Consider the following 18,164-nt stretch of genomic DNA (forward strand, 5'->3'; position numbering starts at 1 on the left):
CCTAAGTATTGATAAAAGAAAACATTAAAGTTACTGCTACTTTCATATTTTGAAGAAATGTGAATTATATATTTTCATATAAATTTTTGTATCCATTTAGGAATTGCTTTCTCATATGCTTCACATGGACCCACATCAGCGTTATACTGCTGAACAAATATTAAAGCACTCTTGGATAACCCACAGAGAGCAGTTGCCAAGGGATCAGCCAAAGACAAATGATGCATCACATGTTGTTCCGGTAAAATAAATGCATACTTAATGTGTATCTCATATTATCCACTGATGATTCTTTTTCTTTGGTTTTGTTTTTGTTTTGATTCTTAAAGTATCTATTTCTTGAAAATAGATTTTTTATAAACATTCACAAACTTTTAATGTTTTTTACTGTGTCTTTTCTGATAAAATTATCTTTTAGCTTATATGAACTTCCCAAAATAAGAGGTTTTGTGGTGATATTTTTTTATATCCATATGATGTATTCTGAGCATATTTACTCTAATGCTTCCTGATACCTGGGTTTCCTATCCCCCTTATCTTGCTCTACACTGGTACTAGTAATAGAACCTTTGTCTTTATAAAATATAGATGCCATATATAAGATTATATGCCATATATTTTTAGATTCTATGTTATTTTGTTTAACATGACTGTTTTCAGCTCTACCACTTTCCTGCAAATGACATAATTTTGTTCTTTTTATGGCTAAATATAACTTTTACTGTGTAAGTATTTCAAACCTTTGAGATACATGTATACATACATTCATACATGTATATATAATTTCACATATATGTGCAACTGCTAGTTCTATAACTTGGGTCCTTGCTATAGCAACTATATAATGTAAAGGGATCAATTTCATAGGTGTAGGTCTTGCATTGTATTATTATATACTTTTTTCCTATTGAGATTGTTACTGAACTTCTAATGTTTTGTGATTATTTTAGGAAGCAGCGGCTGCAACATATACTCCCTTGACTCCCAAGACTTTTCAAACAATCCTAGAGCCTGTTGCTGCTTCGAGTTTAGCTCAGAGACGGAGCATGAAAAAGCGAACATCAACTGGCTTGTAAGATTCATACTATTCCTCAGCTAACTGGATGAAGAGAAAATTAAATGTGTTGTGGGTTGCTTTTGTTTGGTTTAGGCCTAATCTTATATTAGAGGTGTTTTTTTTTTCTGCCACATTACTTGAATATTCTATTTAAGCCTCTCTTTTTGGGAGGTTGGAATTTTAAAGGAATATACATAGGTCCATAATATTTATGCTATGTCATTTTTCAGTAATGTCCAAATGTTTAACTATGTAAATGATGTCCACAAGGTCTTAACAACTTCTCTGCACGTTAACTCCCCAAATTCCTTTCAAACAAAGTTAGCCTATTATTATTTTACACAAAAATAGTTTAGGGCGTCATTAATACTAATCAAGATGCTTTTCATGTCATAAATGTTATAATGTTAAACAATGACAGTATCTTCAACATCATATCCTGAAGAATATCATTTTCATTCTTAAAGAAAATCTGAAGTATTCTAGTAGCTTGTGCATAGCCAAAGCACTCCATTCATTTGAGTCTGTTTAGATACTAACTGTAGTGAGTAGTTTGGTGCCAGAGCAAAATACATTTGTGCTAATATAGGAATTCTTGATATGGTTGCTACCAAAGTTTTGATAGAATAATTAGATCACAAATAATGTGTGCAGACAGGTTTGTATATTATTTGTAAGTGGCTTCTCCTAGAGAAAGTTTCCATAGGCTTCTAATGTTTTACAGCTAATGGAATTGTAGTACAAGTGAAGATGTTTTTATTCAAAGGTTTCATGTTGTCTTGTAATCTAAATAAGTCAGTTAAGCTTTGAATATGAAGTATATGGTGTTGATGTGATCTTGCTGTTGCATAAGCTGACTTAGAAGTTAACCAATTGAATTTAGTCATCATCTTTCCCCTTTATATGTGGAGCTACACTGTTGTATTTCTGATTCTCATGTGATGTGAGCTACAGTGTAGCCTATTGGTCTACCTTGAGTCCTATGGTGATATAGTTGAAGTTTTATTATAGTGGACTTGTACACTTAGCACATACGAAACCGTATCATGCATTTCAGTAAGCATTAGACAATTCTACATAGTAGTTGTACTTAAAGAATATAATCTAACATTTTGAATAGGCAAACAACATTAATGGTTCACACAGAAATTTGACCACATTTAAAAATCATATTTATATAAACCAGCCAAATTGGTTTTATTAAATTTATGATTCAGAACCACTGTATAATACATATTGTTTGCTTTAAATGCTGAATTTTTAAAAACTCATTTTATGTTGTCAAGGAAAATACAGTTCAGTACTACTACTGACAGAATAATTCATGAATGTAAACTGGAGAATGTCAGTTTTATTTAGTGAATAGAAATGTATACTTGTGTGTGCTAGTTGTACTGTTGGCTGTGCATTTTACTTTGCTTAGTTCAGAAGGAACTGATAACTGAGTATATGGTTTAGGCTAGGAGACATGTAATGTTGGTGTCTATTAAAACAAACTATATATATATATTCTCTTTAAAATGTAAGTAAACTGTATCCATGCACAAATACCTGTTTCCTACATATGATATATAAGGTATGTATTCTAACTTTGATGTGTCTTTTCTAAAATAATTGAACAATACTAAATAACAGCTGATCTGATGCCACATAATAGCATTACTTAGGCTTAGTGTCATATGCTGTGTTATTTGGTTCATTTCCCCCCTTTTGATATATTACAATAAGTACTTGCATTTAAAAATCTGTGCCCTTACACTTTGAGTTGCTGTGCTCCTGTCAGTATCTTGTTTGTGCAGTTACACATCCTTGTCAGTTTTTTTTTTTATATATATATACTCAAAGATATAAATTTGCTGTTGAATTTTTAGGACACATACCATTTTTGTATGTATTTTCCAGATGATAAAATTAGAGAAAATGAAACTGGAAAATGAAAAATGACCATAAAATACACTTCAGCCTTTGTATAATAAATGGGTTTAAAAGGTTCCCATAATTTTCAATTGTTTGCTCAGAGGGTTGTGTTGTACAGCCTCATGTGAAAGGAACACTAAGGATTAAGGAATGAATAGCATGTTTCCTTATCCCCCAGTGAGTACTGACTGCAGAAAACACAGGCATGCTAGAGCATTTGCCTGATTGTGAGAAACTTGCTGTTAGAAATTTCAAATGTACTAGCTTAAAAGTAGTAGAGAGACAACATTGTTAAAAAAGAAAGACACGACAATATCCTTGTTTGGTAGAAGTGGGGTGCCTAATCATGTCCTGTTTGGCTAGAGTTAATCAGAATATATTGAACGAAGGTTCAAATACTTCTAAAACAAAAGGCTTCTGTAAATGAGTGACCAGTTAAACAAACTTTCTATAAGACTTTAGCATACTATAGTTCCTAATGGGTTCGTGACCAGTTATTTTCCATTGTTTGATTGTATTTAACAGCAGCACATTTTGATGTAAAACTTTGACATGTTTTACAGTACTAGAAAGAAGAAGATAATTGAACTTAGTTTTTCTCTAAGAGAGAACATTAGGTCTACTGAAGTAGAATAAGAATCCATTGTCTGAAAGCGCATATTACCTTAAGTAAATATTCAGGAAACTATTTGCAAGAAAATTAGAAAGCAGTGTTGCTGACTGATTTTCTGCTATCAAACTTTTAACCTATTTTGTTAGGAATATGTAAATATTGTTCTTTTACTATTATTTGTTTTTGTTTTCTGATTTCTTGCTATTAATGATTAAACATACCAGAACCTTTTAAATAGCATCTCTGGTTAGCTTGGAGGGATTGCATTTGGAAAACTACAGAGTTAACAATGGGTATTTGGTGTGTAGTTTCCCCACTGAAACTTGTTAAAATAATACTGCTCATAGAAATTCATATCACTTGATTAGTAATATCCTAATTAAAAGAGGTCCTTCATATATAAAGGAGAAAGAAGAAAAACAGCAACTTAAGGCATGATGAAAAATTATACTTTAAATTAAAGACAGTTTGTCCATTTCATGCTTTCTCTTTCATCTGGTTTTCTAAACTCCTCACTATCCTACTTGATCACATCACAGCAGTTCTTTATCATAAAGATTTGCCAAATCCTCAGAAGGATTCTGTGCTCCAAAAGGACCTTACTTCTTTCTTTTTTCCGAAATCAAGATTTCCATTTTAAGAACAGTGGAGTTCAGCTAACAAACTGACAGGAAAGCTGTATCACTAAATTAATGCACATTTTTCGATTAGTAGCTAGTAGAGAATTAGCATTTTCCAATGAAGAATGCTATTAAGCAAATGTGTTTGTAGTCGCAGGAATTTCAAGCAATCTCATCAAATGAGGATAATTTTAAATTCAGTTATTGTTGAAATTTGGAGGTTAAGGAACATTACATACTAAGGAGTTCCCAGGGTCAAGTCATTCAATAAAATGTTTTGTATTTGTGGAGTTCCTTCCTTTCCATGCATTCTGTATTTGTCTTAAAATATTCCAAGCTGTTTCATACTCTGTAACAAAGTGGTATGGAGAGAGAAAGGTGTTGGTAATCATTTCTTTACATGTTGTTAAACTCATATTTTTCTGTATTTTAATTTCTCACAATACATCATTAATAGCATAAGGTAGTTTATCCAACCCACAATTGTATTAATAGGAAAAGCACAGGAATTCAAATGAAAACTAAAAATGGATCACATTTCTAGACTCTTTTTCTAGATTTTATGACCCAGAGATCCATTGTATTACATTGTTTTGCAACAATCCATAGTGAATGCAGATTGACGTTATGTTTAAATTTTGTCAGTGTCTTTTTTTCATTTCCATGCTTACAAAGGAAGTTTTTCTTGAGTTCAGTGATTGCTGAGATGATTTAAATGATTAAGTATTGTCTTATCTGCAGGAATGTAATGCCAACAATAGTGATTATTCACAACATCCATTATGCACACGGTGTCAGTTTTCCTGTTTTTAGTCTTACAATCTAATGGAGTCTATTCTATAATTTGTGTAAAATGATATTGCTTGATCATTTAAAATTCAACTTTTTTGCTAATATATGGGAGACCTTGGATACTTGGATTCACAATGAATCTTAGATTTTAATTTGAATCTTACATTATAATGAAGAAAGTTACAAAAAGAAAAATACTTTTAAAACAAAGAAATTCAGAATTGCTTATATTGTATTAAAAATATATACACTTTAGTTATTGATTAGCTAAAAATAACTCTTTAGCTAAACGCTCAGAAGTATATGTCTCTGAACATATACCAAGTAAAGGTTTGTTCTGTATTCCTATTTTAAATCATGGATAACACCTCCTGGGAATGACTGTTTTGCTTTTACTTTGTCTAGTTATGACTAGTAGTTATGCTTTATAATTTTATGTTGCACAATTCTGGAGAATATATTGATGTGCATTCATTTTAATAATTGACATTATTTGACTAATTTGTTGCCTTTTTCTTTTAATCAACTAATATTGCTCAGGTAGCATTTTCCTTCTCACTTAAAATTTGTTGTTTCTGAAACTAATATTCGTTATATCACAAATATAAGCTCTTCTTACTACAGTAAAATTGTTTATACTACCAGGAAAGCAATCTAGGACAAAATCACCATTTTTAAAAGTTACACACAAACTTTTAATTAAATATACAAATTCTAGCATGGTTTGTGTATGAGAATTTATATTGCATTAAAGTCTATAATATAAAGGGGGAAAGTATATGCAAAACAGGCGCAGTATTGCTAGTCACGTGTTGTCCAGGATTTATGCAAAGCAAACATAGTTTGCTACTGCCATCTCTTTAAAAAAAAGTCATTTTCTGACACTCCCCAAACACTTGGGAATTTATGTACTTACTGTTTTGATACAGAAGTTTATATTCACTATAGTGTCATTGCACTTCTCAACAGCAGAGCAGTGGTATTTAAAAATCTAAAAGCTGAAATCGGGGGGGGGGGTCCCCAGGTTGCTATAAACTATAATCTTCCTAACTAGTATAGGCTTTACACCGTCATTTATTTTGTAAATATATTCTTTAAGGCCCTGTTCCTTTTGACATTGATGTTTTCACTCATTGTGCTACATTTTTCATCTTGTAAGGTTAGATTTAGTAGTGCATTCTACAGTGTTCTTTTTCCTCACAGTGCTGCTAAAGAAATGGCTATCTTTTTTGAATTTACATCATGCCAAAGAGGACATAAAGTTATATTTATTTTTGTTCTTGTTAAAACTGTGAGCAACAATTATCAAGAAATTATGTTAAATTACTGGCATTCCCTGGGTACTAAATAAAAAGGCTGTAACTTTCTAACATTTTTATACTTGACCTTGCTTGATCATTTATGCATGTAAAACCCTGCTTTTATTAAATGCATAGCTTAATTGTACAATTCATTGAGTGGGGAGAAGGATATATATATATATATATATATATATATATAGAGAGAGAGAGAGAGAGAGAGAGAGAGAGAGAGAGAGAGAGAGAGAGAGAATATGAATGTATGTGTATATACAAATTGTGGAGCCAAATGTAACAGGTGTTTAATACTGCTTGGTTATGCATATTCCTTGATATTTCCAGAACTATGATATTTTTCCCTTTAAGATTCTTATTTAATATCCTTATGAAACGAAATAATCCAAGAGAAAAAACATACAAATATACAATACTTTAGATCTTGTCAGAATTCATTTTTCTGCAAGTTAAAATGACAGGCTTTTCTGCAGTGGGACCATTAATATATTTGTCTCCAAGTGCTTACCAATTCTTAGAATAAATACAAAAAAATTAACTGAAAAAGAAGCGATGACATGTTACATTATAACAACTGTGAACACATGTAAAGCATAAGTTCCTGTGTGCTGATCAAAATCTTCATGTACCTCTTACTTTCTCAGCTTCTTAGAGGTAAGCAGGGTACACCTCAGGTCAATTTGAGAATTTGTAGAAATTGCTTTCCCACTCTCATGTAAAATAAAGAGTGTATAATTTTAGACAGTGACTCCTGGGGAAGTTTTAGTTTTGTCATGTGTGATTTAATCTGTGTGAAAGGGATAAAAGAAACAGACCAGAATTTGATTCCCTTAGTATTATCCTTTTTACTTGAAACAACAGACTGCCTGAAAATGCAGCAGACCAATTTTGAATTTATGTCCTTCAGAGGATTTTTGTGGATACTAGAACCTTCTCTACCCAAGCACAAAGCAGCCTTCCACTTTGAAGCCCTTCCTTTCCTTCCTCCATTTCCCAGATCTTCTTGCTTAAGCAAAGATTAAGCACTATACTTTTTCTTACATTGGATGTATTTTCTGAACACAGCTATTTTATATTGTCTTGTTTAAAAATTTTAAATAAGCTACCATATTGACAACAGATTATTCAGTTTCTGAACAAAATGCACTCTTTATTAATAGGTGCAATTTTACTCAACAAATTTGTCCTGTATTTTTGTGCCAGATACTATTGCTGATCTTTTAAACAATGATTAAAGGTTTTTTTTGTAGTAATGACAAATAAGGCTTTTAAAACTGAAACACTACAACACAACTGTGAAAATGAGAGGTATGCCAATATCTACAACTATCAGACCATTAATTTTGAGCATTAAATTTAGAACTGAGCTTCTAATAGGAGAGGTGAGAAAAGAACAACAGATTAAGTAATTATGTGACAAGCATCCTAATTTTTCAAGAGATGCTTTTGGATGCTTATTTTAAAAAGAATGTAGTAGCAACCTTATGGTGGATCATCAAAGAGAATAATTATTTAAGCCATTGTATTATAGCACTTGTAAGAACTTTTTGGTTGCAAATGCTAATACCTAAGTTGAACACACAAAGAGAATTTATAGTTTGCCTTGATGTCTTGATCACTGTTGTGAAACTATTTTTTCCTCCATATTTCAAACATACTTTTGAAACTAACCCAAATTCAGACTCAATATGATTCCAAGATGGAAATAACAGATCTAACCCTCATTTTCTCTCAGGCCTATCTCCTAGGAGTAGTTAACTATGTAGTACTTGAACTGTAATTGGAAAGAGAGCATTTCTGATGGACTGTGATGCACCATATAAGGGCAAACAGGGTAATAGCAGCTATTGTCTATTTGCCTACCCAATATCATTCCTATATCATGGTAGCTTGGGTGAGAAATGTCCTCCATAAGCTCAGGCATTTTAAGACTTGTTGGTACTGTTTGAGGTGGTTATGGGAGGTGCAGCCTTGCTGGAAGAAAGTATCTCCTACCACTTGGCTTCCATGTTTCCACACCATGATGGATTCCTCCCTCTGGAACTGTAAGTCAATATAAACTCTTCCATAAGTTGTTTTTAATCATTATATTTTATGACATGAATAGGAATTTAGATAATAAACATATGTGCATGACCATTTTTAAATGTGTATGCCTTCATAAAATGTATATACTATCCCACTCTTCCCTATAGAATACCTGAAGTTCCACCTATTTTTATAATGTAACTTCAGGACCAAGAACTTTAGGTGATACATAGTCCCTTGATTAACTTTTCTGATTGTGTCTTTTGTGTTTATAGTTTTCATTTTTAGTTAATTTCTATTTCTGATGTTTCTGTATTAACCTCCTTTTCCTATTCATTCTAATTTAGTTGTTTGTTTGTTTTTACTATGTAGAAAATGACATAGTTCTGAAGGGAATCACTACACAGATAAGTATACTAAACATGCCGTCAGTGTCATCTGTACAGTATGGTTTATACACCCCCCTGTAGGTAACCTACTGTCTTTCGCATCACTGTAACCAAAACCTCTGATAGAATCAACTGAAAGAAGGAAAAGCTCACAGCTTCAGAGTGATTTCAATCTATGACTAGGTAGCTTAGTTTGTGCCAATGAAAATATATGCCAGAGCTCCTCAGATCCTGGTAGATTAGGAAACAGGAGCTAATAGGACATTCAAAGGCCCACTCCTACTTCTCTCTGCTAGGCACTGGTAGGGGCAAGATCTAGAAATAAAGCACCAAAAACATGAGCCTATGGAGAAAGTTTGTGATTTGATTTGTGTTCTTTATATAAAACTAAACACACAGTTTCCTTTCTTTGTAAGCAAAGGTCTCAGACTTTGTACTCCTGCACTTTATTTTTTCACTTAATGTATTTTGGAAATTAGTAGTTTATAGGTATTAATATTTAGGGTTCTGTACTGGCCTTTCCTTGGGGTTCTGACAGGATATGCCCTCAGCTGTAGCCACTAAAGAGCATCACCTGTGCATATATGTTCCCTTTTAAAAGGGCCCTGCCCACCTCCCATCCTTCTCTTCTTTCTCTTCCTGTCTGTTCCCCCCTCACTTTTCTCTCTCTCCCCTTTCCTCTCCTGCTACTCCCATCCCCAGAGGTCAGTCTTCCCTCGCCCCTTTGCTCTTTTTATGATCCCTTTACCTAATTAAAAAAAAACCCTCTACTTGAACCCTGTCACATGGTGTCTTTCTCTCGTGTGCTGCTTTTCTTGAATTACAACAGGTATTCTTTATATTCTTTTTTTCAGCTCCTTATTTCTTCATTGTGTATATTTCTTGTATTTTATTGAAGCTCCTATTCTTTGGCAGATAGTTTCCAGTGTTTTGCAATCACAAATAATGTTACAGTAAAGTTCATACACACATTTTATGTTGTTATATCTCTGCTTGTATATTATTTACACTAATATAAAAATTTAGAGCCAAGATTTCTTGATTTAATAGGTTCTGTCTTAGTTGCTTTTCCTGTTACTGTGATAAAATACCCTAATAAAAGCAACTTCAGAGAGAAAGGACATGTTGGCTCATCATGGTAAAGTCAGGCAGCAGGAACTGGAGGCAGTTGGCTATATGCATTCACAGTCAAGCAGAGTAATGAATGTTTATTCTCAGCTCAATGTCTCCCTTTTATATAGTACAGGATCTCAGTCCAGGAAATGGTGCTACCCACAGTGGATATCTTCACTCTAGTTAACCTAGTCAAAATAAGCTCACATAGGCATGTTCACAGGCCCTTATCTCCCAGGGAATTCTAGATATATAAAACTGACAATTTTTGAGATTAGCCATCATAAGTAGCTGGCCAAAATACCTTCCATTGACATTAGGCTATTTTGCATTCTTCCCAGAAATGTCAGAAAGCACCTATTTTTTAGACAGTGTTTGTCAGGAGCAGTAATTTCATCGGGGAACTTACTAGAAGTAGAGGCTGGTATCCACCAACCTGTGATTTAACATGGTGATTTTCCAACTGAGTTTAGGGTATGTTCAAGTTTTCAAATCCAGAATTTGCTAAATCCTATTTGAACATAGAATATAGCATGGGGATTACTTGTATTTTATTTTCTTTTTGATGCTTTAATCATTATTACTTTTACCTTTCTAGTATGAAGCTGGTGGATTCTGGTAGACAAAATATAAACAAGATGTTAGCTAAGGAAATCTGTACCGTGAGTTCTTAATTTGTATGATACTCTGTAAGAAATGGGTAGAATAGTCCTTACCTTTAAATAAAACAACAGTGAAAAAAAGTACAAGAGCACCAACTTCAATGCAAGTATTTTTTAAAATTTAATACTTGTATAAATTTTTTCTTGTTCATATTTAACACTTCCCCCAGTTCCTCTACAGCACCACCCCAACATATTTCACATCTTGCTCCAAACTTCATGACTTAAAAAATAATCCACTAAGTCTAATTAGTGATGTAAGCACATGTGTGGGGTCACCCACTGGGGCATGAGAAACTTACCAGTTACTTCCCCCCACCAAAGAAAAAGGACACTTCTTAGAAGCCATCAATTGTCAATAACTCTTGAAGTAGGGGGTGGGCCCCAAGGACCCCCACACACATGTATTCCATGTTGAAATTTGTAGCTCTTGATTTTGTGAAGGTCTTATGTGAGTAACCACAGCTTCTGTGAGTTCACGTGTGTAACAGCTATATCATGTCCAGAGGTCAGCCTTCCACAGTGCTCCTCATCTTCCAGCCCTTTCTAATAAGCATGTTAAAAATAAAATCTACTTTAGCCTAACTTGGCTAAACAAAATCTCTATTGCATTTCAGCATGAAAGTGAGAACGATGAAAGAAGGAAGTAAGGGATTAAAAAGTTGAATTCATTATAAGTATGAAACTCAAATTAGGCCCACAGCTAAAAATGTAATGTTTATTTTCTTTAGTTTTTGAGCATACTATTTTGTTTATATACATAAGTTGATTAGAATCTCCCCTTCAGTTATTCTTTTTAATTTTGGATTATTTTAGATGACTCCTGTATAGTATTTATTGCATTTTATTCTTTCAGAGTTTATTTTGACAAAATTATCTGTGAATTTTTCTAAGATAACTCACTACATCTAAAATATGTGCATGACTGTATCCCAGTGTTTTCTTCATTCAATATCACAAATGTCAACATGATATGAAACCTGTTTCTCAAAGTTTGTACTACTTTCATGTGACTGACTAGTTTTCCCCTGGTGATCAAAGTTTAATTTAGAGTGTCAAATTTCTTGTGTTTCTGTCTCTTGAAAGGTGAAATTTTCACCTGGACAAGTAATGAGTTTTTAGGAGCACAGTTTTTAATGAAAGGAGACTTCACATTTGACATCTTCATAAAGAGGTGACATTCTCTGTCAAGGTTGTACTACTTCTTTATATCTCCATGTAATCTCAGGAATCCAACACAAATGCCTTTAGTTAGGTTGGCTATGCTGTAGTATATTATAACATTGTTTATGAATTAGCTTTGTCATCCACATATTTAATAATAGGAATGCCACTAGCTTTTTTATTATATAGGTATATGAACCTGCCAATGCATAGACTCTCTTGTGAGCTGAGTTTTGTTATGATTGATATTCAGTGAAACCTTGATTACCGGCTTTTAATTTTATAGAGAGGATCACACAAAGAATTGTGTTCCAATTGATTCTCAAGACTATTCAAAGTTGTATAAGGCTAAGCACAAATGTATTTTGATCACATTTAATTAGATTGGGTTTGAATATAATATAAACTTTTGGTTCTATATAGTGTCCTTTGTTTCATAAGTATAATTAATATAGATAGGATCAGTGTCATGTAAGTACATAGATTTTATAACCTATAAATTATGTAAATTTTAACGCATCTGTAAATATTGTTGTAGACCTAACAATCTTTTCCTTAAAATGACATTGAATTTACCTGTGGTACCTTTTATTTTATTTAATTTTTTCATGCTTTTTTCATATCGTTGTTCCAAATTTCATTTAAAGGAATCTTAACCTAATATCTTCTTCCCACAAAATTCCATGATGCTTTCAGGCAATGGTTCTTCTGTGTGTTATTGTAGATTTGGTAACTGAAATTAAGTTCAGATAGCATTCAGTAGGTCCATTTGTGTTGGCTAGTTTTATGTCAATTTGACACAAGTTAGAGACCTTTTAGAAGAAACCTCAGTTGAGAAATTGCCCCACAATGCTGACCTGTGGCAAGTTGTGATTCATTTGCTTGATTGATGTTGTGAGAGAGTCCAGAATACTGTGGACAGTGACACTCCTGGACAAGCGGCTATGGGTGGTATAAGAAAGTAGGCCTAGAAAGCCACAGGAAGCAAGCCAATAATAAGCAGCATTCCTCCGTAGCCTTGATAACAGTTCCTGCTCTTGGGTTCCTTTCTTCATTTCCTGCCATGATTTTCTTCAATGATAGCCTGTGGTGTACAAGCTTTTTACAGTGAAAGAAACACTAACAAAGACAGAAATTCAGTCTTACTCCAATTCCTGCTTCCAAGTTTCTGTCCTTAGTTCCTTCCATGTCTTCCCTGGTTGATAGATGACAAACTATACAGTGAAATAAATCCCTTTCTCCCCCAAGTTGCTTTTGGGCATGCTATGTCAAAGCATTTGAAACTCTAAGATACTGTGTCAGATCTTTTATGTTCTAATGTTAATATCTTTAACAAAGAATGCATAAAAGACAGTGCTCTAGTACTCCCTCCCCAAGATGTTCAGTTTGTTTACTCAGTTATTCAAAGTAAGCTGAGAGAAAAAAATCATAAAATTGCAATACAGATCCTAAGAGGTATTACAAATATAATTTTTAGATGAAAAAGTCTTAATTGGTAGTTGACTTTTCATTAACATCAGCAGATTGATAATGGATTAAAATAGTCATGCCAGAGAAGAATTAATCTTTCTGGAAATACAAAACATAAACCAGAAAATTAATGTTTCTTCTCATTCAGCTTTGTAAGGGGATGACAATGATATGTCATTTAAATGAAGCATCTGAGTCTTCTGCAAAACTAAATGTGGAAAAGGACAGTCAAGAACCTATGAAAAACAATTCCCATATTAAATGGGATAAAGGATATTTTATTTTGAAGGAAAATAGTGACCATGGCCTGGAAGCACAAACTGAGGTTAGCCCATATCTGTTCCAGAGTGGTAACAGATTGATGAAGTTTTATACTGACAGAACAAAGAAAATCATTAGTTAAGATATTTTAAATACATTGGAGATGATATCAGGTAGACTCCAAATATCTCAACAAAAGCCTACTTTGTATCATCAAAGTATCAGGAAAAGGGGAGTTCATAGAATAGAAAGCCTTTGACATTAAGAGCTGTGCTACAGCTGATGACCACAGAGATAAATGCCAGTCCATCCTTATGCCACCGAGAGTCATGTAGGAAGTCTGGATTTTCTCCTGTGAGACACTACAAAATCCCTATCATGATGATTTTCAGTACAGGTGGAATGGAGAGACCAGACTTTCATGTCCTGTTAATCTGTAATGATATTTCACTATCCATGTGGTCCACAATGGGAGATGGAAGTCTATATTAACATTTAAATCTTGCATCAATGAGGCAACCTCACACCCAGTGTTTGGCTAATGTTAAAGAAGATATAGTTTCCACCATCAAGCAGCAGTGATGAGGCAACCCCACCTCCCTTTTAGGTGTTAGTGAATGTTACGTACTCATGGACTATTCATAACCTACTGATTCTCTAGCCAGTGTGGTAGATATTTATAAAGGGCTGGAAGAAGTTCTGTGGCTTTTTTGTGGTGGGGGTGTTTTTACATTTAGAACATTACTTTGTATATCTTTGTATATGTGCATATATGGGTGTACACGTGCCATAGCGTGTTTATGGAAGTCAGCTTGTGATAGTTGGTTCTTTCCTTTCTCCACATGGATCCCAGTGATTGAATGGGGGTTGTAAGGTTTGGTGGCAAGTGCCTTTATTCTCAGGACATCTCAGCAGCCCAAGAGCTATAATTCTTACTCCTAACCAGCACTATTGAGGATTACCCTTTCTTTGGATTTCAGTAGAGGCTAAGGAGGAACCAGGATTTTTGACATCTTTATTTTCTCTGCTGGAGTAGTGTCAGAAATCCAGCAAAAACAACTGGTTTAAATCAAATCCAGAGTCTCACAATATAAAACATTCAGGTTTCAATAAAAAAAATTATGTGAAAAAAGTCACAAAGAACATGGAAAAAGACAATTAGAAGATAGCAGCAAGATGGCAGTGCTATGATACCTATCTGTCAGATCTAAACAGCCATGCATAGAATAAAATGATGCACAAAGCAGTGGTAAACATAGTCGAATGAACACTTAAAGATTGCTAGGAAGGAAGAAACAGAGTAAGCAGGAAACTGGCATGAATACAATAGGTTTTGAATGTTCTAAATTATGTCTTATGGTTGAAGCAAAATATAACACTGTTGCAAGTATTTATAAAATTAGGGAGAAAAATAATGAAGAAAATTGTGGAGAGAATAAACTGGTGTTGTGAGGTTAATTTTCTATACTTTATGATATCTGCTAAAATGACATTAGCTTAATCTTAAGTTACATAAATATAGCACATAGAGGTACTGCTAAAATACATAGAGGTACATTCACTATAGATAAATTGGAATTATGAAAAATATGTATAATCCAAGAATGTAGGAAGAAGACAGATACAAAAGGATAGCCATGCTACAATCCATAGACCCGGAGAAGCAAAGTAACAAGGAGGGCTCAAGTGGGGACCTTTGGATCCATCTCCCTGGGAAGTGGGAATAAAATAGACATTGAGGGTGAGGAGAGGGTTTGGGGGACAGTAACAGGAGGGATGAGGTAAGAGAAAGGATGGAGGGAGAGTGTACTGGGAGAGACAATTGGAATTGGGGGCCATCTTGGGGATGAGCTAGAAACCTAGTGCAATAGAAATTCCCAGGAGTCTATGAGGGTTACCCTAGCTTAGACTACTGGCAGTGGGGGATATGGAGCTTGAACTGGCCATCTCCTGTAACTAGGCAAGGTTTCCAGTGGGAGGATTAGGACACCACCCCAGCTACAAAACCTACCTATAATTTGTCCTGCCTACAAGCTGTGCTCTATAAGCATCTCAGAAATTGGGGGAGTATTCAACCAATGCGAGGTACAGCCTGAGATCCACACCAGGAGAGGGAGCCCATGCCTAATACTGCCTGGAGAGCCAGGCCCCAGAGACCTAGGAGAGAATCAAACATTACTGGACAGACAGACAGATAGATAGATAGATAGATAGATAGATAGATAGATAGATAGATAGATAGATAGATAGATAAATAAATAATTCCTAATGATATTTTGCTATACTTATAGATTGGTGCCTAGCCCAACCGTCACCAAAGAGGCTTCATCCAGCAACTGATGGAAGCAGATGCAGAGACCCACAACCAAACGTTAGGCGGACCTCGGGGAGTCCTGCGGAAGAGGGGGAGGAAGGTTTGTAGAGGCCAGAGGTGTAAAGGACACCACAAGAAAATCTGCAGAATCAACTAACCTGGCTCATAGGAGCTCACAGAGACTGAACCGACAACTAGGGAGCCTGCATGAGACTACCTAGCCCTCTACATATACATGACAGTTGTGTATCTTGGTCTTCTTGTGGGATTCCTAACAGTGGGAGCAGAGGCTTTCTCTGACTCTTTTGTCATCTTTTAAGACCCTTATCTTCCTACTGGGTTTCCTTGTCCTGCCTTAATGTGAGTGGGTGTTCCTAGTCTTCTGCATCTTCATATGCCATATTTGGTTGATAACCTTGGGAGGCCTACCCTCTGAATAGAAAGAGGAGTCAATGGGGGAGGCAGAGGGAAAATGGGGGGAGGGACTGGGAGGAGAGGAACGAGGGGAAACAGTGTTCAAGTTGTGAAAATAAATGAATAAAATGCCTATTAAAAGAAAAGACAATAATCGTAAATTCTAACAGTGTTTAACAGTTTTCAAGAACCACGAAGGTAAAATGTGCCAACTAGTAGATTGTCAGTGTTGATTTAGAAACATCAGTCAGTCATATACATTGTCTATACTACAAAGAATTTACTTCAGATATGATGATATATGTTAGTGTAAGTTGAAAATAAAAGATTGGAAATATATGTGTGTATATTAATATATATTGGACATTGAATATGTTATAATAAAAGAGGCAGTCTGCATGGAGAAATACAAATAATATGCATCTACTAATAAAAGTGCAAAACACAAGAAATAAAAACTAATGAAACTTAACTATAGAAAAATCCCCAGGTATTTTTGGAACTGTCAGGAAAACTAACAGCATGTAACAGAACAAGTAAAGGCTATAGGCAAATTCAACAATGTTGTCAGTCAACAAGATCTACTCTACATTTGTATAACAAACAGTCCAACCTCAGACTGAAGAATATACATTCCTTTCAAGTATCACCAAAGTGTATATACAAATTAGACCATTGGTTCCATCCATAAAACAAACCTCAAAACATTTAAAGCCACATTACTAAAAATATGTTACCTGTCAACCAACAGTGAAGTAACAGTAGAAATTATTAAGGAAATTATGATAGGAAAGTTTGGAGAAGACTTGTAAACAACACAACACATGGGGGTATTGATAAAACAAGTAGTATGTATATATTTTCAAAAGGAAAGATTGAACATTTTCACAGTAAAGGAATAATGTTGATTTGAGCTTGACACAATTAATGAATTGATTGAAGCAATAAATGATACCCTATAAATATGTTCAATTTTTATGTACCACTTTAAAGATGAACAGTTCATGGGCTGAAGGATTCTAGAAGGAAACTGAAAATAAAGCATTGAAGTGAGTAAAAATGGGAAAAAAGCAAAGCAAAACAAAATTCTCTACTATTATGGTACCGAGAAAGAAATGAGTAGCCCTGTATGCATATGTTAGAAAAAAATATCCTAAAATGATCTGTTTTCATTTTGGTGATTTGACAAAAGCAGAATAATAAAATCAGAATAAGTAGAAGGAAGAAAATAATAGATATGAGTGCAAATCAATAAAAAGGACCAAAGAAGAAATTGAGTCAAAAAAGTTCTTTGAAAAGATGGATAAAATTGGCACATCTCTAGCAAGGTAACCAAAGACAAGATAAATTAACAATATCAGAAATACTGGAGGTGACGTAAGTACACATATCCTATTAGCAACTGAATGGTGGTAATAGACCATTGCAGACACCTATACTAAAACATTTTTTGACATTTATGAAATAGTTCAAGCCCTTGAAATAACAAACTACAATATGAAAGAGGTGATATAAACAGTCTTGTAGCTATTCAGAGAGTTACATGCATCATTTTAAATACTTGGCAATTCATGAAATTAGAACTGCTTTACCAACAAAATCATACAAAGTAGCGCAGGAAAAATCAAAGCCACATATCAAAATCTCATGGACATAAGTAAAACTTCTTTAACAACATATCAGCAAAGATAATTTAGCTACATTTAAGAGTCACATACTCTTGAAGTTCATTTTGAGAAAAGACGGCTGATTTAATATTCAAAAATAAATCAGTGTAAGCCAATATACTAAGAAGCTAAGGAAGAAAAAATTCACATGAACGTATTCAACAAATGATATAAGAAAATTCAAGAGGGTCCTTAAAACTCAGGCAAAGGGGAATATAGGGAAGATTACAGATCCTTTAACATTCTCAAACATACACAGCAAGTTGAAAGAACAGAGTCTTCCCTCTCAGTCTGGGATGTCAACATGCCCATTCTAGCACAGTGGCAGGGTATGCAACAAAAATACGAAAAGCCACTGAAATATATATGT

General features: G+C 34.1%; 1 protein-coding gene across 1 annotated transcript in view; it reads left to right on the top strand.

The window, feature by feature from the left end:
• The window catches only part of Rps6ka6 (ribosomal protein S6 kinase A6), a 91,852-nt gene extending 75,283 nt beyond the window's left edge, over window positions 1–16,569 (top strand). The window contains exons 22-24 of the mRNA XM_035450234.1: window positions 101–241; window positions 951–1,072; window positions 15,691–16,569. Of these exons, the coding sequence (XP_035306125.1) occupies window positions 101–241; window positions 951–1,072; window positions 15,691–15,739 (312 nt within the window). The 3' untranslated portion in view covers window positions 15,740–16,569. The remainder of the gene's footprint in view (window positions 1–100; window positions 242–950; window positions 1,073–15,690) is intronic.
• Window positions 16,570–18,164: the final 1,595 nt, after the last annotated feature.

Source organism: Cricetulus griseus, chromosome X (genome assembly GCF_003668045.3).
Source record: "Cricetulus griseus strain 17A/GY chromosome X, alternate assembly CriGri-PICRH-1.0, whole genome shotgun sequence".
Classification (NCBI taxonomy): Eukaryota; Metazoa; Chordata; class Mammalia; order Rodentia; family Cricetidae; genus Cricetulus; species Cricetulus griseus.